The following is a 23,408-nucleotide window of genomic DNA, read 5'->3' on the forward strand; positions in this document are numbered from 1 at the left end:
CACCTACTCAGCCAGTGAAAATGAGAGTTCTTCGCAGTTGAATAGTTCAATCATTTGGATCAGTAGGAACCCGATCTCATGAATGGGATCTCCGGAATGAATCGAAAAATCCCACCTCCTCCTCCTCCTCGTCCACGCGTCCCGCCGCCGTCTTCCTCTTCCCCTCCCAATATCAACTCACTCTCCGCCCGTCGTACTCCTCGGAGGTGTAGGGGAGGTCCTCACATACGCATGGCCCGCGCCGGAGGGGAGGGGAAAGGAAGAGTGGGATGGGGAAGTGAAAGAGGAGGGAGGGGGGGAGGCTCGTTAGCTCATATACCCCCACGTGAGCCGGTGGAGACCAACAGTCTTGACTCCGAACTCGGGCAGGGCGCTGGTCTTGCGAATAATTCCGGCGAGCCTGGAGTGTACAGGGGTGCTGAGAAACCCTTTTTGAGACAACACATATTTATAAACATTTATTTATTCACATTAGAATAAGTTGGATCGAAGAGAAGATAGTGCATTACCCCCAACACGATATCGTCTCGGGATTTTAGCGGTGGTGTCTCAGAAGATTTTGCCTGAAAGACTGACTACTACATTGACACGGGAAGCTGCAACGCGTAACGTAAGTACCGACCGTCATCAGAATGTGTAGAGATCTATCCAGGTCTTCCTCCGCGTTGAAATTTCCATCGTCGCCGGCTTTTTCTCCATCTTCCAAAAGCTGCTGAAAACGGTGGAGGTTTAAAACCGGTGGGAGACCGGGATAGCTTATAAATCTGCGATACGCCGGTGAAGCATCAGATGCTACGTCAATATGTGTTTACCTTTTTTCGGGGCGAATGTAATGGGAGAATTCGTCGCCCCGACCAAGCGTGTGAATGCGGAAAGTACATCCGGTTCGGCCGACCAAACATTCAGCAATCGGTCGGTGAACGTCCTACGAAGGCCCAAAGTGAAAAATTCTTAAACGTGGATTTGTGCTACGTGTTCTTCGTCAATGAGTTATAATTTTCAAACTTAAAGTGAGCAATAGCCTAGTTTGAGATTTATTTTGGAGACAAAACTTAAAAAAAAAAAGATTCTTCAAAAATTGAAAAAAATTGATATTGAAATCGCAAATAGAACTAATAATCGGTCGGAAATTAGTTCATCTCTGTAATAAATTGATCCAGTAAATGGTGGAAATTTGGCAAAAATGGTCAAATTTTCTCAATTTCTAAATCTTTTATCCGTGTATTCTAATATGAGGCACCCTGTTGAATAAGATGAATTTGAAAGATTATCTTCAGTGTTAAATTCTAGATTTTTTCGACTTACTTCACTTGACTGAAAGTTCAGTAGCAATACCTTAACCCATGCAGAGTTTGTGCGTGCTTTATTTGGCTCAAATTTACAGGAGGACGAATTATTATTCCATTCACAGGAAAATATCATTTTTCGTGAGTTCAATGATGACGTGAACAATTATTTATTAACATTTTCGGGTTTTGGTCCCATTGAATAATTATTTACTTCTCTTCAAGAAACGCGTAGTTATTTCAAATTAACGAAATTTCACGGTGTATCAAATCCCAGTACTGTTCCACAAACTTTTTATTATTAGCTATCAACTAGTTTCGACGTCTGTACCGTCATTACTCCTCCCAACTCCCAAACGCCGAAGTAATAAGTAGCGTCCAAACGTCACAAGTAACACCCAAATCAGTTAATGAAAGTTGTTTGTGAGATATTATTTATAAATTAAAATGGAATAACCCTTCATTGAGACCATATTTATTCGCCGCATCGGAGGATAAAACATTGAATTCATAGTGCAACAACCTCTTGGACATCACTTCCGCGGAGAGGCTATTGCCTTCGGATTTAACGCTTTTAGCAAGTTGTGCAATGTCAGAAGAATAAGGTCATCGGCTAGGTATCCGCACATTCCCCTTCCCTACAAGGGATGCGACTTTGATACTCCAAGGCCGGCGTCCACGTGGGCAGCAAACACCCGCGACAATTCCTTATGCTGTGCGACACACGGGCAGCTATTGACCCGCCACGCGAACAAGTGTCTTTTCACGCCACATTGATCGAAAGGGGGTCTGACCAACATTTTGCTCCAAAATGAGGTTGTGAGGTAGACGTAGACATTGTAGTCACATTTTCACGAAAAAAATATTTTTGTGGAAAGAAATAGAACAATAATTTTTAAAAATTGTGCGAAAATAGCAATTATAAAACAACAAAATGGCGATATAAATACCACTCACCAACCGCGGAATTCAAGCCGAAGGTCATTCTGGTTGGATGAGGGCAGAGCTCAACCCGTACGAAGTCACGGTCATGTGTATTACGCACGTTCAGGGCATGGGGGCTAGTTTCTTTTTCTCTCGCATTTCGAAGATTTTTTGCTTGGAGTTTCCCCAAGCTTTCGACCCAGGACCCTTTGAAGAGCAGTCGAGGGGACTAACCACTAGGCTGCCACGCTCCTCATTATAGTAACCATAGCAACAGTTTAACGCCGGATTAATATTTTAAATAAAAACCAACCTGCAGTTGAAAGTATTCGTATCACGAATTTTCACTATTTTAAGCGAAAATTGCAATTTTTAACACATGATGTTACGGTATTGGAAGAAAAAAATTAAAATTATGTATCCCCATTTAATTTCTACCTGGAAACTTATATAATAATTGGAGTAACTGTCGCGGAGTTGGACAGCTACTCAAATTGACGGCACGACATCGGAATCGCAACGCGGAAGGTCGGCTCACACCGCAAGTAACCGGCCTTCGCCTAGGCGTGCCAGCATAGACTTAAATGGGTTAGCACCCGCTCTAACTTAACCCAAGTCCTATTTGAGTGCCTAGCTGAGGGCAACTTCAAAATACAACAGTTCAGACCTCCACGGTAGATGCGATATCAATAGCGTAAAAATCAGTTTGCACGACAACACGAAGACTCCACATTTTATCAAGTCATACTAGCAAATATTTGTGATAGCAAACAATATACTCGCTCAGTAGTTCGAATTGCGGAACGCTGCAGTGTTAAATTTCAATTTCACTAAAAAAAAAGACCGAGTAAAAATCTCATGGAATCATAACCTAAGAAAAAATTCTGGTGTCACTTTTTGCGTTGCTTTGAACATGAGAAAAAATTATTCTTACCATTTTCTTTCATGTTTTATATTTTGTATTTTTTTCATAGGATGCAATTATTGCTTGCTAGACTTTCAATGCGTTTCATATTTGAATTACTTTTATAGCTATACAATACCACCAGATAAATTATTATTTGGCAGATTAGTGTGTGGCTGTTTTCACGCTGAAGACTGGTGCTTGTTTATTCATTAGTAGTTTATTTTTAACGCTTGAATATTCATCATATACTGGCTGTCATAAAACTTTCTTCATTGTTTCACTGTGGATATGACAGTTGGAATTCTTTTTAAATAAAATTTGCAATTTAAAATATTTTAACTATGCGCGCTACAATCGAAAATATATCAAGGATGTACAATATTTCACCCATTGCTCGATAAAATGGTATTACTCGCTTAAATTTCAATTTTTATATCCTGTTTCTTATTAATGCAGAAAAATGGTCTTGGTGGTGGGTGCATAATATGATAGTTGAAAATCATTTATACACTATTATTAAGGGCCACTTGGGATGAATTGCTAATAATTTTAATTGGGAAAATCAAGTTCTGTGACACGTTGCCTTATTTCTCCAATCAAAGGATTGATATGCATGTCAAAATTTAATGAATGTGGAACATTCTGGCGTCCAAGTTGGGCAAAACTACCACTTTTCTCGTTATATGTTAATTACCTTTCATTTTTTGCATGTCCTTTTCCCTATCATGCGTTTTCTGGCGATAAGCTTAGGGTCCGCAGGGAGTCTACTTCGGCCGATGAAGTTTCCTCGGCCGTTGAAGTCTCCGTTAGGTAGCGTAGTGTCTCGACCGAGCACGCCACCTTCCTGAATCCCTTATGTAACATTCAATATGGCAGAAAGGAAGAAAATTAAAAATCCTTCGTTTTTTACTAATAAATAATTCGTCGTAGACGTCACTCAAGCCCAAGTAATTACATAGACTCTAATTCCCTTTCAAGTACAATAAAATTAACTTCTCTGGCATTCTTAGATACATCTTAATGCCATAAAATTGTTTATAACTTATTTCTTTGCTGGTCTTCTTCCAATACACGGTTTAAGATAAATGTTCTCGCCTTTTCTTGCGACAAAAATGTCCACAACTGTTACCATAAATACGAAGAAACCAGTCCAGATTAGTGACCTCTTGCTAGCTTTCTTATCCGCTGCGATAGTACGCATAAAAACAAAACTTTCCCAGTATTCGTTTGGAAGGCTCTCGGAGAGCGCTGCGTGCTGAAAAGGTCGACGGTAGCAGCAGCTTTTATAGCGTGAGGAATTCGTCTGAGTAGGTTCAAACGTCGTAGACAACTCCTTTTTTCTGTTATAATGCATTGAACTTCAATTCTCGAGATTTTATTTCATTCATTTTCATTTTGAACGTCACTCATGCCATTTTCCACGTGAAATTAACGCAAAAGTTAACTTCAGAGTCAAATATCTTACTCTGGTCGAAAAATTTAACGTCTACGAACTGCGTTTTAGCCCAAATATTTTAGGTTCCAGGCGGAATCTCAGATTAGATGAATCATAGATTGATAGATGATTTGTGAAAGTTGTGGTGGATTATATGTGACTAGGGTTTTCGGGTTTTCATCCAATGAGCAGTTCCATTATCCGGCATTAGCTGCATTTTTCACTATCTAATGATGGAAGAGTAGGAAAGACTTCATCCCAGAAGACGGTAGCGGTGTGAATATACGAAATATATAGGTGAAACAATACACCCCGTAGTACACTCGCGACAACTATCTACAAATCACTGAATTTTTTTCAAAAGTTTCAACGTTTCTCAATCGAATAAAGTTAGTCATCGCAGATAGTCCCATGGTAATTCAGGCATGAAACCTTGACCGTTCATATTCTTCCATGTCTGTTGTTTAGGCAATGTTAATGAGTCCACCCAGTCTTTCAATCAGCACGTCTAACAATGGCGCTGTTATCTCTTTTCAGAGGGCCATAATGACTTCCTCGAGGCAGAGCTTCGCCTTTTTTGCTCTCTTAAACACACTGCTGCTGAGCGGCTATGTGGCCCATGGAAACCCAGCAGTACATCATCAAAAAAAGCCAAATATTATCATCATGCTGGCCGATGACATGGTAAGTAACTATATTATTATATATTTTGAAACACTTAAAAAAAGTCCACTTTAACCAAATAAGTCTCATTACAATTCGTTTTAACCATATTATTCTTCTATAAGTACATGTTTTCTACGTTTAAAAATGTTTAACATTCAAAAGTATCCTTAAATATGTAATGCTAATAAATATTCATTCAGCATTACTCTTATCATCTACTCGCGCACTGTTTTGCATATTTCAATAATATTTTTCGAAAAACTAATTTTTGTTACGTAATTTATTAATTTTAAATGTAAAAAGCGCTCGGAGTTCAAGATAGCGTAAATTTTGTTCTCTTGCGAGACGTTTCCTCACTGCAAAAGTGAAAATCTTACAATGCCTGAGAAAAGAATTAAGTATAATATATTTAACGTTTTTATATCATCTGCGCTTCACATACTTGATTTCTTACTGCATTTCAAAGCCTAACGTCCGTGGTTCTTTTCCCGGTTCAATGGAATTTTTACTCATGGAAAATCACGTTAATTAATTATGGTAGTCAATAGGATCGCAAGCTGTTTATTCAATCTGCCACAATTTTTTAAAATTATACAACGTAAACAAACAACATCATAGAGTAATTTCAAGTTATTTCACACTCTCCCTTTTTCCATTTACAGGGCTGGAACGATGTCGGATTTCACGGTTCCAACCAGATACCTACGCCGAACATCGATGCTTTGGCGTACGACGGTATAATCCTCAACCAGCATTATGTGCCGGCTCTCTGCACGCCATCTAGAACAGCCCTGATGACTGGGAAGCATCCAATCCATACAGGTAAGGCTCTTCATTGAATAGGTCTGAAATATTAATAAAAAATTGTCTAGGTTTTCTTTGATATGAGTTAGAATGGAGTACCACGCCGGGGGATAGAAGTGAACGGAAGTTGGGCCTAACATCACGGAGAAATGTGTTTTATGTGAAACGTGAATAAATCAGTCTGTTGGAATGATGCATCGCTGGATTCCTCCGCTTACAATAACCATTATGTTTTATCGATGTCAATATTACTATTTGAGCATAAAAACTAATAAATGCTAATGAATGATCATTTCAATTTTGGGGATCAAGTAGTGAATTTTCACGCAAAATAATAATAACAATAATTAATTACTCATTATACTAAAAATCAAAACTAAAAAAAATTGAAAGCGTTATTAATGATAAGCAATTTTTCCTCATGCAAGTTTATAATTTATCTGATAAACCGAAAAAAGACGCAAAAAGTATTGAAGATGGCCGAAGTAACCATCTATATTTCTTCTAATCCCACGCTGAGATTTTGAGTTTAAATTGCTTCCATTTTAAGCTTCAATTGCAACATTCTTTACTGCAAATTACTAACCACCTAGGGATAGGAGGCAAGTGAAAACTTTCATTTCTCCGTTTTTATTTTTCCAGAGATATTTATAATCTCATAATTTATCCTTGACCAAATAATTTCAATATTTCTTCGAGAGTGCTACATTTTCCTCGATACATGCAGTAAAATATCAAATACTGACGTATAAAATCCATTAAGGTTTATCACTAGGAGTTACTAACAAGGAGAAATTTTATGAACGTGTTCAGATGTAGGACACGTTTCACAGCCTGTTCACGACCCCCATAAAGGAGATCCAATCTTATCTTAAAACTGAGCGATTCAAGGCAAATAGTATTTCAATATTTCGTGACTGCTGTTTAAAGTCACTGCTTTTAATCGTGACATCCTTGGATGTTACAAATTTAAGTAAATCGTGTACATCTGAAACTTGAATATGACACTTGTTAATAAGCCCTATCCATATTACATATTTACGTTGTTCAGTTTTTATGGAGTTCATCTACTTTCTAGCTTGCATTCATTTTTCACTGAGAATTGTGCAGTGCTAAAAGTATTTTAGCTAGGTAATATATACATACCTTCCTTGTTTCCACGGCCGTTATAATAATGATTTATACTTCTGAATCGTCGCTACTTCCTTACTTTCATGAGGGAAAAGTGTCCAAAGTTACATTCGCCCGAAAGAATTCCTCATTTTTTCAGTCCATTCCTTACGCACTGAACTATGAACTAAGTTGAGAGCTTGAGGAATTCATCTAATTAAGTGCTCGCACTTTTATATCCCTGAATTTGTTGTTTTACGTCACTAAAATTATGTTTTCGCGCTGGTATCTTTCTGAATCCGCTGCTTTACGTGCTCACAATGAGGTTTCCCATGCTTTCTATCGTCCAGGAATGCAGCACTTGGTTATCTTGGAGCCGGAACCGTGGGGACTGCCGCTCAAGGAGAAGTTGATGCCGCAGTATATGCGCGACGTGGGCTATGTGACGAGAGCAATCGGCAAGTGGCACTTGGGCTTCTTCAAGAAGGAATACACGCCCATCTACAGAGGATTCGACTCACACTACGGCTATTGGAACGGCTACCATGACTACTACGACCACACAGTCGAGGCCACGGTGAGTCTCTTTTATGAATTCATACCTCCTACCTCTTCAGCCCCCCGAACTCTTATTTATCCAATTGCTTGTTGATAATTTTAACTTGTTACTTCACTGCCGACGTTGAACCAAACATATTGGTTTAGCCAATGACTTCAAAGATTTTTGTTACAGTATTCATCATAGATTCAATGATTTCTGCAGTGGAAAAGCAATTAAACGGTGTTTAGCTAGGTTTTATTTCAAAGCCCTAAAACTGTTTAATCAATCTGAACAATCAATGATGAAATTTTTATTTTAAAAAAATTATAAAATCTTATATAGAATTTTATAATACCTAGTACCATTAAAAAAAAACTAGCAAAATGGATAGCATCCATTGAGTTTTTCAATAACCATTGGAAAGTTGGACAACAAAATTCGTCTTGCGATACCCTCGAAAATTCGAACTGTGTATTCCTTCATAAATTATTTCCCTATTATTTGTAGCTTTGAAACCTCAATAGAGTGAAATACTTTAATCAAAGTTTCAACTCTAAACAAAGGGCACTCATAATGCATTTACAGCAAATCAATTACATGATTTTCCAAAACTCTGTTTAATATTACGGAAATAAAAGCTGTTGGGCGTGAGAAAAATAAATACCATGCACACCTTTCAGCTCGTTTTGCAAAATTACCTAAACAGTTGAAAAATATGCAGCACAGGTGCCACGTGCTTTCGTGGTTTAATAGCTGTAGAATTCATTTAGCTTCCAGGAACGACTACCTCATTGCAATAATGAGCATTTCTATTGGTTTATGCTTCAAAAATGAGTATATCCATCGCATTTCCAACACCTCTTCGTTTTTTTGCCGATAATTGCAACTGCTAGTAAAAAATATAGTTTCAGTGTTCCCATGGTAGCGAAAATGGCAAGATATTTCTGAATTATGCTACTCCCTTATTTCCTGCAGCGGAAACAGGCTTTCGCGTTGTTATGGCAACTGCTAGAAAGTTGTAAAGAATAGGTATTCGTAAAGAAAACGAAATAGTTAATTATAGTCAATTTGCGATCTTTTTATCTTCGGTTTTATGTAGCTTGCACTTTGTTTCGTATTTCAAGAGGCCAAAGTCCCGCATTCGCAGGCAATAAACATCAACCAAGAGCCTGTCATCTAAGTAACGACATCCTGTCATTATAAAATTACAGTCAATACCCATAGTTGGGTAATTGCATAGATGTTTCTTAAAAATTGCCCCAATTTAAGACATATATTAAAAAAACACCCTCAAAAGATGTAATCGTTGCCAACTATTTATTAACTAACGGAGTAGTACCAAACAGTAGGATTATATCTCTGCTCTACGCATGTAATGTGACATGACTCACATTTTATGCCATAAGTATTGCCGCAGGTGCTTTCAAAAGCAACTTATCTATACATTTAATCCCTGATGAAAGTATTCAGCTGTGACAATAATCATTTGGTGTCATTATCGTTCATATTTGAGAGTAACAATCAGTTTACTAACTCAAGAGTCAATTCACATTAGATTAATTTTGAAATGTATTTAATCTTGTAAAATTATCATAAAATCGACTGCATAACTGATTCCGTGATTTTAAAATCAATAGAAACTAATGGTATTTTTAATATCTGGTCATTCTGTTACTCTTAATTTAATATGGGTACTTAGTTCCAGCAATTTATTATATAGCATCCATTTCTAGTTATCATTTAAATTGTAATGGAAGTCACCTTGGCTCTTAATACAGTCATTGTATGTTCAAGGCTCAGTAGTATCTTCTTATAGCATTGAGGCATGGTAAACCGGTAAAAATAATTGTTGAGAAATTATTTCCAACTAGTAAAGTAGTGAAGTTTAAAGTGAAATGCGATTAGCTCTTGTTCAACTCCTGATAAAAATACGATTACAAAAGAAGTGAGTACTGTTTGGATCGATTTTACTTGGAGCATTTCCGTTGATAATTTTTATTTGAATTAAATTTACACCATAAGAACTGCAACATGGACTTCGAATATTTTTATTAGTAAAGGTTTAAATCTTGGCAGTTATGTTTTCTTGCTATCCCATCCGTGAGAGAAATTCGTTTTAGATTGACTATCACAGTAACCATAACATACAAATGAAAGCTTGACCGTGGATTGAGTAAGTGTATTTATAAATATATACAAAGTTTTGTAGATGAAATATTGAATTATTTACTTTAGAAATAAACACGAATGAAAGTTTTTTTTCATAGATGCGAGTTGCCATCAACACCCAACACAATGCAATTCTCCTTATAAATGAGTAAATGTGTTTCTTTGGTATTTTACATGAATTCAAAAATATTTTGGAATACTGTCATCTAAAAAAATTTAGCTGAGCGTCTATAGTTCATTTTTTTAATTCAGCGAGAATAAAATTGGGGAAGAAATTCGACTCAAATGTGACAATTTATGGAGGACCGAAACCTTTGTTCCGCCACCGCGATCTCGGAAAATATTGCAAGCAAGGTCATCGGAACGGTGTCAAGTTCGAACGTATTCCAGCAAGGAGGCATTGAGAGGCAGCAGACATGAGCGGACGAGGCAATTGAGACTCATGATAGGGCTGGGAAGAGAGGGTTAGGATTATCATTATCCTCCCACGGACTGCTCACAATTTTCCATGCGTATCACTAAGGGAAAATATTTGAATTCAGTAATCACATACACCAAAAAATTTAAGGTATTTTTCCTTCTTTTTGTGATTGGATGACATTTTCTTCATCACATCACGAAAGAAAATGGAGAAATGAATGATGATATCATTCAATCTCAAACAAACTAGTAATATCATTAATAAACTCGGAGGATGGATGTGAAAATATATTCTTTTATGAAAGAAACTCTTCTGCGACCAGTATCACATTTATGAGTAAAATAATAATACCAAACAATGCGCTGTCTGCTAAAAAATATTTGCGACGTCATCAGATACTTATGAGAACGCGAAGGTCGGGGAACAGTCATAGAAAATTGCTTGGGAGCAGCTAGTGAGGTTCACAACAGTCCATGACTCTCATTGCTACTGGATTAAGAACTTCGAATAGTTGCCGCTACTAAAGAATTATATTTTCATAATAGAAACCATAAGAAGTGACGAAAAATTTGTTCTGTAGATATGAAGTAATAGTGGCCAATACCAGTGTTTTTATTTAACAGGGATAGAAATAAAATACACCTTCCATGGTCTCTTTTTCAGAGATTTCTTTCAACCTCGAACCATTGTCATGCATATAAATTTTACCATAGACAGATTAGCGTCAATTGAATACCCGGCAGCGTGGTACAAGATGGTTTAAAAATGGATGGAACTTAAGCCTCACGGCGCGAACGAAGGTCGCTGGGTGACAGCAACCACCATTCTCAGACGGACTGCCGGAGGAAAAACGATTTGCGTCACCTTGCCATTAGCTAGCAGTGAAGGTTAACATTATGAGCCGCAAAAGTTAACTGTGGGACCGCTATTTAGCGTCAAAAACTGCCATTAGCGAACAGGGAGCTTTATCTACAAGGCTTTTACGCAGAGAGTAGGCTAGGAATCACTACAGACTCGGAGGAAACGAGATAGGCTCAATGGCAAAAGATGACTCTTGAAGAGAAATGGCGGCCAGTGGCGCAAACTAACTGTGTTTAAGAGTGCATGCAAAGAGAATATGTGGGGTAAAGAACGCCACCCATTTTAAAACAGGGAGCCTGGGAATTCCGAAAACATGCGAATTAATTTTTTAGAGGTGCTCTGAGTCTTGATATTCCTTGAAGACATTGCATTTTTAAAATACAGTTTTATTATTCTTATGTTTTCTACCAAAGAAAAGTGTTTCCTTGCCAATCCTCAGGATACGCCTTTGCTTATGAGGTAAAATAAAACTACAGCAATATTCATGAATGTTTTTCAATTTTTAATGACAATGATCGATCATGTAAGTATTCACAGTGTCCAAATCCACCGTTGAAATCACCGCCAATGAAAATGTTGAATAAATGTCTTAATTTCTTCGTCAATGCATGAAAAATGATGCCTTGATATAACCCACATAATTTCAGCTTCAATAGGTATGGTTAATTGCCCGATTCGGTTTTTTTCATCTTTAACTATTTTTCACTCGTACTCACGTATAATGAATGAGTATGAACGAAAAATAAGAATCGAAGAATTAAAGTCCAGTATCGTGGTTGCAGTTTGAGCTTTTCAAACCAATGCAGTAATGAGGCGACGGCACCGGGTTTCCCTCCACCCCCTCCCTCTTCATCCCAAGGCCTTCAGAGGCCAAACCCACCTGCCGTGCAGTGGCGCAAACGGCCTAAGCCACCGGTCGCCCTATTGCCAGCAGCCGGGCGGGAAGACGATGGAGGAGTTATCTCAACGACCCACTTGGAGAGCCGAGGACGTTCATTTACTTTGCATTCGACTTTCAATTCAAAGAGCGCTAAAATGGATAAGCGGCTAGGAAAGGCGTTTCCATATCGCATTGGCTTTCATCGTCTCGACCGCGTGCTACTAGATTAAATAACGGGTTTTTTCCATCAGGTGTCTTTAGAAGTGGGACGAAGTTATGATTTTTTCCTTTCATTTGGAAGTTGATATCGGTTGGAAAAAAAATTGCAAATTAAAATGCAAGACTCTGTTCAGCTGATCCACCGAATGTGGTAATAATATGGGTACTGAAGCTGAAGTTCCGTGGGTCACATCAAGGTATCACTTTTCATTCATTTACGGAGAAATTAAGACGTTCATGTAACATTTTCATTGACGGTGTTTTCAACGATGGCGTGTGGCACTGTGATTACTCATAGAAACTACTATCGCTTGAGCTTCCATCAAAATACTCTCAAATTTCCTCTGAATGAAAACAACACACAAAGCTCTACCATTTGGCCTCACTTCAAAATATTTCTCACGATGCTCACATGCGAGCGGCCGCGAATTTAGCATTCTTTGGCATACGCACCAAATCATCCCAGCATGCTACATTATTTCTTGAAAGGACCAGGAAGTGAATTAATATATCAGGGTTACATTATATTGCGTTAGGCCTGATTTGTATATTTGATGGATGGTATTCTTGGATTACATGCTTAAAAGTCTCAGAGTCGAAGTGCGCATACTATTTTACGCACTGTTATAGGGTGAACTTCACCCGAACCTATCCAAATCTACCTTCAGGCTGAAACATGAATGATTGAAATTATTGAAATTTTTACGTTTTGTGTGAAGTTGACCGACACCTTCTTCTATGAGAATTCTTTTAACCTAAATGAGTTATCCCTTATTCTTTGGCAGTTCCGTCCCTGGAGGGGATACGACATGCGTCGTGACCTGGACATTGACTGGGACGCCGTGGGACAGTACTCGACGGATCTGTTCACAGCTGAGGCTGTTCGCACCATCATGAACCACGACACGACGTCACCGGACGCGCGGCCGCTCTTCATGTACATCGCGCACCTGGCGCCGCACTCGGGCAACGAGGACGACCCGCTGCAGGCGCCAGAGGACGCCAGGGCCCGCGTCGACTACATCAAGGACAAGCACCGACGCGCCTACGCTGGTGGGTACACACAAAATACTCCTAACAATATTACTCCCACTTCTCAATTCATCAATTCTATAACCACGAATGGGGAGCGCGGTAGCTTAGTGGATAAGGCTCATCTACCCTGCATAAGTGGAATTCACACGCCTGTGGCTTAGTCCGGGGTGAGGTCTACCCTCACCTATCCAAAAAAACCTTCGGGTTAAGTCATAGAGTGAGTGAAAACCACGAATGTAACAAAAAATAGGGTGGAGCTGCTAATTTGGCTGGAATGAAATATCGGAAACCGATTTCAGAGACTTTAATTCCTGTTATAATTGGCTTTTGGATATAAATTTTAAATTTTACAAATATTTCATTAGATTATTCCCCCCGTCTTTGGCAAATGATATTCTTGGCAAGCGCAAACATCAATTTATGCTTTGCACTTATTAAAAACCTGCGTGTATTTTTATAAACTGATTATAACGCACATATCTCAAGCTTTTATGGGACAGACTGGGGCCTCCTCTATCTAGTACCCTGCTCTCAAAAATGTCATCACAGGAAATAATTCTGAATCTTTTCCAGTATACAATCATTTTTCTCTATCGAATTCATTCCTTCCATTTTTTTTCGTAATAATTTATTTCTGGACCCCGGACGTTATTTTTAATTACATCTTCTCATTTTTTTGGGAATTTTGTCCTTAACAGTAACTAGCAAAAAGCAGCCAACCAGAAAACAAGAAGGTTTTACAATTGTAATTTAGGTTTAAAGAGGCAATTCGTTTTACCAAGAGTTAAATCACTGATTAAAGATAGTTTTCTTTATACATCTGCGTTTCTTACCCAATATTATGGATCTACAGTGGCTGTAGCTAACAATAAATGCTTCATGTTGGCTGTATCTTCTTACGGTTCCTAATTTTTCTTTTTTCTTCCGCAGCAATGGTTTCCAAACTTGATGACTCCGTTGGAGAGGTCATGGACGCCCTGAGAAGGAAAGGAATGCTGGAAAACTCAATAGTTCTCTTCATGTCCGACAACGGCGCTCCTACACACGGCATTCACTTCAACAAAGGATCCAACTATCCACTCAGAGGGGTAAGCTTCCATTCACTCATGTAGCGTTTAATGATTCAAGGTGAAAACTATCGCAGATTCTTTAAAAATATAATCTGTATAGCCATTGTTATTTTTGTTATTATACGGGGCCCACAATCAAAAATATTCGAGGAATTATTGAATTATATATGTCATTTTCGCGGAGCTTTCAGAATATATTCCTCCCTTCGTACTCCACAAATTATTGTGTTAAGACATGCAGTTTCAACGCAACCGACTCAAACTGCAGAAAAAATGACCAATACATAATTGAATTCATCTCCCAGTTTGCATTTTATGCATACTACTATTGCAGTTAGATGTTTAAAATCCAAATATTTAAGTACACTATTCTATAACTACGTCAAAATGGAAGGCGATATTTAATTTTTGATAACAGAATATAAATTCAATTTGAATTCAGCGTAGCAGTATTCACTGAATAAATGCATGCGTAGAAAATTATCATTGGCCATGCACAAGGTGGCTGAGAAATGATCAATAGATGAGGCCCCAAAATTGAATACCCAACTTTAATGTTAGAACGGAAAATCTATCAAATAAAATGCATATTTACAGATCTTATAAAAATTCAACTTGTACTTCTTCAGGAGTATTGAATTCTATTAAAATATAATTTCTTATCAAAATAAACTAGTTTTTAACGACGAAATCCGTCAATCAGAGCCACTATGGATCACGTAATCTAAGGATTCACCGCTATAATTGTAATATTGATTGCACACGAAGTAGAAGAAAATACTCTAGTTCACTCAGATTTACTCTAAAGAATGCTGGATTAAAGTATTTTTATTCGGATAATAAACTGCGCCATTCACTAATCATTTCCTTTCCACTCCATTCGACAGATGAAGCAGTCTCCTTGGGAAGGTGGTGTCCGGAACGTTGCTGCCATCTGGAGTCCTCTCCTGAACAAGACTCAGAGGGTATCCAACCAGTTGATGCATACCAGTGACTGGCTGCCTACATTCCTCTCTGCCGCAGGTAACGAATATTTCTGATATCGCTCGATGACTTTTCTTTGCGTGCAATCGTACTCATGAACTCTTTTTAGGTTGCGGCTGCATTAAAAAAATCACATTCCGAACGAAAATGTTGCGCGATAAAAAAAACTTGGCGAACCTTCATGCCAATCACTCGCTGAAAAGATGTTTTTTCTGCTTGAGTAATTGAAAAAAATTGCAAGTGTCGAAAATGTTTTATTTAAGCATTGCATAAAGTAAAATAAAATATTTGTTGAAATTTTTACAACATTTTGAGATATTATTTTCTTACTGAATAGTTATCAATTGTAAAGAAAGTATTCGGAGAATAATTTTGTGCAGACAAATATATATTACTATCAAAGTCTAACTTGTTGCAACAAATTAAAAAACCTTCAATCTACGTAAGTTTCGTTGCTTAAAATGTTTTTAGGCATTGTGTACTCCAAAAAATCAGCGCGTTCAACAAAATTACTTAACTATAAATAATTTCGTTTGCGATATGAAAATTGATAAAAATATCAACCTAATTATTCAATAAGTGCTGACGATATGTGATTTAAAAATAGCTTTCAGCGCTAATTATTTTCAAATGAATCGGCCATAATAAGGAGAGAAAAGTTTTTTCTGTTTCATTAACTTGAATTTAATGTAAATTCACGGATATTTTTCTTCTTGTTTCTTCCTTTGGGATAATTAAAATTAGCAGTCGAGACCATCGACTCAATAATATCATAAGCTTTTCTGAAAAATATTATTAATAAAAAGCAATGTGATTTTTTATAATATTTCAATTCGTCCATTGATTACTACATTCACGGACCAAAATATCCTGTTATGTATTTTTGGGAAAACCTGCGTAAGAGTCCAAAAAATGTGGACCAAATGTTTTGTCTACTCTGCTGGAGAATTATTTATTTTAACTGTGACGCGGGTTGCACCGAAGAACATCACTGGATGTCGGAGCAATAATTTTTTAAATAAATGTATCCAAAATATCAAGTAAAAAAGGGTCGTTTTTCTCAATGAAATTTATTGATGTTTCTACATTATTCCGTTGCAAAATTTTATTTTTTTACGCATTAACTTCGCTATTTCACTAGCCTTGAACGATAATCACAAATTCCTGATGAACCTGCTATCTCTTATTTCCCTTACAGGCGTGGACACATCTGAACTCAAGGGCCTGTACGGGGTTGACCAGTGGAAGGCCTTATCGGAGGATTTGCCTTCCCCGCGCACAGAGGTCCTCAACAACATTGATGACATCGACAGATATGCCTCCCTCCGACAAGGCGACTGGAAATACATCAATGGTGAGTTCAACTGTCATAGTTAAATATTATACCGTTGAGGGCGCCACCAACCAAAGCCGCCCGTAGGGACCTTGCCGCCCGTGATCGCACGCACGCCGGGGCCATTCTTCCCCTGGCGGCGAGTTTGAGAAACAGCCGAGCAACTCCCGCCACCATTCAAATCTCTGGTGCTGAAGTCTCCTCATTCATGTGAAGGACACAAGTCTTCATGTCCTCAAATAAAGGGCTTAGATGGCCGGACAACATAAATGATTTAAAACTCTAGGTAAATTGTAAATAGAATAAAATGTTATAATCAATTGATGCATGGATTTATTCTAGTTTTATTTCTACGTTCGTATAATCCATAGTAGGTCCATTTTTCGACCCCTTCACGCATATGAGTTCAAACTTGTCCCTAAAATTCAATTTTGACATTCTAAAGCCAACCGAGCGTGGATTTAAAGACGTTTTTAATTGTTTAAATCGACTTATAATGATTGTAAATCCGTAATCGAAGGAGTAGTAAGTGCAAAAAAAGATGTACCACATCAAATGTACACAAGGTCACATCAGAGCATATTAGTTGAGTAATATCAAATTTCATGCAATTATGATTGAAAATAAACTTGCTTGAAACTAAAATCTCTTATTTAATTTGACCACTTCGCTATAATTAAAATTTAATTAAACTTTTCTTACAACACCTAGGATAGGCTAACGCCTTTAACTATTTACAAGCAAAGAAAATTATCAATGATAAGTAAAGAAAAATGCATTGAAAATTATGTTACAGTTTGAAACTATTGAGGGAAAAACCACGGACAGCATTTGATTCGCGACGATTAAAATCTGAGTATATGAAATTGAATAATTAATTCAGTTCTGCTTGAAATTAATCTCGAATTGTTGAATCACTTACAGGTACATTTAATTCTTAGAGTAGGGCGTATCGCACTATTTTTGTTTTATAAAATCTCTTCTTGATCCGCAAACATTAGTTCAACACTTTCAACTACTTTCTATTTTATTAAAATGATCAACAGAATATAAATTTCAACTTAGAAGTAGATATTCTTGTTTCGCCGACTGCACCGCCTTGTGCATGATTAAAGTAGTCCACGTATGAGAAGAGAGAATGTGGAGCTGTCCATTCTGAATGAATTAAATCCCGAAGCGTTGAGTCATTTCTTGGAACCTTCGTTTCTTGAGAGTTGGCCTTAGAATACTCCTCGTCCATTTGGCCAATCACTGCACTCCAGTCGTCCGCGTGGCCATGAGCCGACTGAACAGCTGTTAGAGATCATAAGACACGCAACCGCAGAGGAATGGAATCTCCCGTCGACCGGTGATGATTCGCGCGGCCGAGAGACAGTCAGACTCCTCGGAAAAGTTCTCTCCGTGAAGCATCGAGCAGAATTTAGATTCAAGCGAACCATGTGCGTAAAAATGAATGTCTGTTCGTCCTTTATACATTCGTGCGCCATTGATCGACTCGCTGCGAAAGTTGGCAATTGTGTGCTGTTTTTTCAAGGAAAAGCTTTCTGTACAATCTAATTTGTTATGACTGCCTGGTAACATAATACCTAATAGAAAAATATTAGTATGGTCCACATAATTTTATTGCTAACAGAACCATATTTTCAAAAATGTCTCATTTTCATTTTCAAACATCCAATAAAATCATATGCTCGACGTAGATTTAATATTTCTCCATTCTCATGCTTTATGCAGCTCTTAGCAGATGAGGCTAAATATTCGGTTTAGAATGTAAAAGTAACTTTCAAATCAGCGATGAAGTTTTCACAGGTACAAATAGCCGCAGATACGTATTTTTTTCTTCTTCCCAAACTAATGGAAAATTATGATTCTTATGTTGCTAATTGGTGTTTTCTGAGAAATGATCAATTAAGTAACTAAACGCTGTAAATTAAGTCAATTATATTTTACTGCACATGGTGTGAACATATGCGTACAGTTTTGGAGGTGGAGGGGGTGTTTAGAAATTGGGGGAATGGTTTGGGTAACTTTCTCGTGGACAAATAGCCGATGTGTTCGGTTGAAGTTGAGAAGACACGACAGAAGAGGTGAGGAGTTGGGAGTGTACAAAAGGTCGTTTGAAACACACATTTTTGTTTTGTCGTGGAAATTTCGAACTACTGCAAAAGGTCCGTTAAAAACACAATTCTGTGGGCAATTCAAACATTTTCCTGTCATTATGTTACCTGGTAAACGGTTCGACAAAAGCGCCATCTACTTTTCTCATTTCTTCATCACTGGGCCCATGAAGGGACGATATTCTAAGAATTGTGCTCGCTACTAAGCAGTTTAATTGTTTGTTTTATAAATTACTTTCACTCAAGAAAGAGGTCGTTTCAATCGAGTCGCTAGTCCAGCATTCACATCACGATTCATAACTGACCTGCCTCTAGGAGAAATCCTGCCAATTGATTCAAGCTGATAGGTATGCATCCCTTCCGTTGAGACTACCGAATTTCAATTATCGGAAGGGAGTTTTCCAAATTTTTAGCCATTAAAATCATTCACAAGATACGGTTTATGGTCCATCAATTCAATAATGAGGAAAATCACACTAACCTTATGCATATTACACCACATGTTGCGTTGATATTCTCTTCGTCTCGTCGCGTAGCGATAGAATCTTTACTGCCGGGGAGACCTCTTGCTCTGGACTTCCCGATTGATAACACGGTCGCGGGAAAACCAGAGAGCCTTAGAAATTCCGTCCAATGGACCGCAAACTGCTGAATCGGAAAAATTTTTTTAAGTCTTCTGGGGAAATTAATTCGTCAAAATTTTCAGCGAGAATTCAACTACCATTACTTGCTAAGGATTCTATCGAAGTTAGTGACTGACGCCTATGGTAATAACGCTTTACACGTAAAGATTAAACACCCAATAAAAATCACGTATGCAATGGGATTTATTATTGCACCATTCGAATGCCCTAAGCAGGACTAAGCAGATGAGGTTAAACCTTTGTTTCAAAAGTAATTTTCAAATCACCGATGAAGTTTTCATATGTGCAAATAACCACTTGAATGCATTATTATCCTCTTCTCAAACTTATATAAAGTGGCGATTCTTATGTTCTTTTTGGAATTTTGTGAGAAATAATCAACCATTTCATTTTTTCACAATTATGTTAATCCATAGCGAATAAAAAGCTGCTATGTTAATGTTTTTTACCGGCCAATATGTTTGTATTACTGTGGGCGTTATAATTATATTAGCAATTAAATATTTGTTCCCCTGTTTCTTAGACATAGAATACAATATAAGGAAAAGAACATTGGAAGGGGGACTAGACTTAATTTCCGTTACGTTTCTAACACGCAGTACAGTAATGGGTTGATTTGTTTCATAATAAGAGAAGCCCAAAGCATTTTCCATTGATCGACGTATTAATACAATTTAGCTCTCAGTATGTACGTGTGTTAGCTTAGTAAAACATCGCGGGACTAAATTTGATTTATGGGGAAAGCGAAATCATTTTTGCTGGATAAATCACGCTATTTGGAGCGTTCGGCTACCACGGGTTTCAACACCACATTTCATTTTCAAACACTTTTCGATAGCAAGTTCCCAACTTTGGTGAATTTCAAAGTACTAGTGATCAAGCAATAACAATTCCAAGGCCGTAGTCAGAAAAAAATTGGGGGAGGTAGGAGGGAAGAAGTTCAATGTGAGGGTGTTCACACGACAATGTATCTCCCATAATATTCTGCACGGTTGCAATACCTTGACTTACGTCCGGGATTGACCATGATTGCCTTATTTGTGCCAAAAAACATAAATAGATCAAATCAATTTGATCGAATCTTATTAGGGTGCAGATAGAACCTTGTCGAACAACTGCCGCAATTTGCTTACGTTAATTTTATCAAGCTTAGTCGAGGTTCATTCTCTGGTAAATAACCACACTTTCTGTCGACGAGTTTTTATTTATTTTCGTGTTCGTAACGATAATTTAATCGACAGCAATATATCACCTGATTTCTCTTGAAACTAACGTGATTGCAGATAGAACTTTGTCGTACCCATGTAGCGATTTAAATATATTTATTAAGTCACGCTTAAAAACCCAATTCATTGCTTTGTTATCAATGACTCGTGGTTACTTTGCGTATTGCTTACGGATGTTTCGATGGTCGGCTTCACAAATATTAGTCTTTTAACTTTAAGTCGAGGTGTGTTTTGGTTGGAAATTCGCTTTCGTTTTATTGTGATTGGCCCAGTGAAAATTTTAATTCGATTTTTTTGAAGGATGACCATTTTATTTTATCCTCGCGGAATGTCCCGCACTTTTTTTGCTGGCGCATTTCTTCATCCCATTGTCTTTTCTTCTATGAATGCGCAGGCACAACAATGGGCGGCAAGAACGACGCGTGGTACGGCGACAAGGGCCGCGGCTTGGAGGAACCCGAATACGACATCGAAGCCGTCCTCGGCTCAAAATCCGCCACAGCGTCCTACTCGGTTCGAGCCCGGCGCATCCGAAGGGGCCTCGCTCGCCAGCCGCTGGAGGAGCCGCTGATCCGCATGCTGCGCTCGCAAGCGGAAGTGCGATGCAAGCGCAGGAGGGGAGGGGCCGCTCTGACGGAGGCCGGCAGCAGCGCCTCGGAGGAGGAGGGTGACGTAGGGGAAAACCCGAAGTACGCGTGTCGGCCGCTGGAGGCGCCGTGCCTCTTTAACTTGAGGGACGATCCGTGCGAGACGACTAACTTGGCCGCGTCGCGCCCTGTGGTCGTGCTCAGTCTAGAGGAGTCGCTCGCGCGGTACCGGAAGTCCGCCGTCCCTCCCGGCAACCCGGAAAAGGACGACTTGAACGCGGACCCGGCCTTCTGGAATAACACGTGGGTCAACTGGGCAGACCACCGGCCGCCGCAGCAGCACCTGCCCAGCGGCAACCACAATTTCCCGGTCCTGCACGACGACTCCGTCAAAGTGGTGCCCAGCCATCCGCAGGAGGTGAACCAGGCGATTCCCCAGTCCCTCGAGATCACCGTCATCGTGGCCATTGTTGTGCTGTTGGTGTTTGTCATCGGGATCGGTCTGCACAAGGTCGTCAGGAGGGGAAAGAAGATGGACATGTGAATTGCTCATCTTATTACCCCACTGGATAAAGTCGTGAGAGTTTTTTTGCCGAACTGGAAAAAATAGCAACGACACCATCTTCGTCCTGACTTTCCCGAAGATTTACTAGTGCCTCCCCTTAGTGAGATAGAGCACGGTTGGGCCTTTCAGGGTCGTACCCACAGCAACAACAACAACAACAAACGACGACTCGACGGTGCCCGCACGGACTTGTGTTTGGTTTTGCTGCTTTCCACAACGGCTGTGTTAAAAAGAAATTTAAATTTTTAACGAGCGTGTTTGTGGTCTGAAAACAAAACCCATTTTTGAGCGTCCCACCTCACTGTGATCGGGCAAGGACTGCTTCGCAAGCCATCAGTCGCCGAGGATTTGAAATATAATTGGGTCCCCGCGTGAAGTGAATGTGCTTGGGAGTCTTGGTCATCACTTGACACTTTTTACAATTGTGTAAGATAAACATTTTGTAAATAAGAGGAAAGGTTGTGGTGAGAGATAGTTTGGAAAGGGCTAGAGGAGAGAAGTGTAGGTATTTTGATATTCTTCCTTTCTCCCCTTCAGCTTTCCTTCACGTCTGCCATTCCCACTATTTTGACTCTTCAAAAATTCCGCCGCAAGACTTGTCTCGCGTTTTCCCGCCATTTTCAAGTGTGTGTGTTTATGATTGTTGTATCCCATCGCTTTTCGCGCCATTAAGTTCGCCTCATTAATCGTCATCCAACAATACAAGGTAGTTTCGTAACCACCATTGTTTGTTTATAAGTTTCCATAGAGCTGGTAAACATGGCCTTGTTCCCTGTGGTCACTTTATTGTTCGCCTACTGTTGCTGGAGGATGATGAGCAGTGGTTCAAAGTGTGGCCCATCTTGTTCGTGTGGCGAATGCCTCTTCCTCTACAGCCTGTGCGATGTGATCAACAGGCTAGCTTTCTACCTGGACAAAAAGCACGCCGTGATATGCTGATGTGAGTGCTGTTACCTGAAATCTTGTTCCTGATTCCCTGCGAAATGTGGAGGGTGGTTTCCTTCCATCGGAAACACTGCTCATCGCGAGGCGCGAGAGCGTCCAAGATCGTATGGGAGCCGCCCGTCCGTGATCGAAAAAAATAGAACGCTCATGGGATAACTTATTTTGTCAGTATTATGTTCAAATTCAAATCGACTTGTGGTGCGCATTGGCGTATCGATTCATCACGTTTCGACTTCGAGAGTGGTCGAAAAAACGAAGAGTGCAATTAGCTTCAGGGAACAAGTCATGAGATGCTCTCATTTATATCCGAGGCATGGAAGAAAATCCCTCACTTCATATGTTCATTGTCATGCATCTTACGCTTCTTAACTTGAAAGTGATTTTTTTTTAATTTTAGCGAAATAAGCGCTTGTGATTTCAGTATTCGTATTTAAGTGCCTTGTGAGCATGGAATATTTTTGTGTAACTGTTGATTATGTGAGAAAGATTTTAAAAATCTCTTTTTTGAGATATTTGTGCAACATAGATCTACGTGGTTTGTTGTGTAATTTATTGATTTATTAATGGGGCAAACATGATGATGTCTATGTAACTCACTTTAGTAAAAAATGCACAAGAGCCCTCACTTGAAAGTTGTAATATTATTTTTATTAAACGAATTAATTTACTATATAAAAAA

At 38.8% G+C, this 23,408-nt stretch overlaps 1 protein-coding gene across 1 annotated transcript; it reads left to right on the forward strand.

The window, feature by feature from the left end:
• The first annotated feature begins 342 nt into the window (after positions 1 to 342).
• Positions 343 to 23,408, forward strand: LOC124161953 (arylsulfatase B-like). The gene is made up of 9 exons (XM_046538232.1): positions 343 to 610; positions 5,090 to 5,236; positions 5,881 to 6,040; positions 7,483 to 7,709; positions 13,009 to 13,276; positions 14,189 to 14,346; positions 15,216 to 15,351; positions 16,511 to 16,666; positions 21,027 to 23,408. The coding sequence occupies exons 2-9, from the start codon at positions 5,099 to 5,101 to the stop codon at positions 21,761 to 21,763; spliced, it is 1,980 nt and encodes a 659-aa protein (XP_046394188.1). The 5' UTR covers positions 343 to 610; positions 5,090 to 5,098; the 3' UTR covers positions 21,764 to 23,408.

This window comes from Ischnura elegans, chromosome 7 (genome assembly GCF_921293095.1).
Source record: "Ischnura elegans chromosome 7, ioIscEleg1.1, whole genome shotgun sequence".
NCBI classification, from domain to species: Eukaryota; Metazoa; Arthropoda; class Insecta; order Odonata; family Coenagrionidae; genus Ischnura; species Ischnura elegans.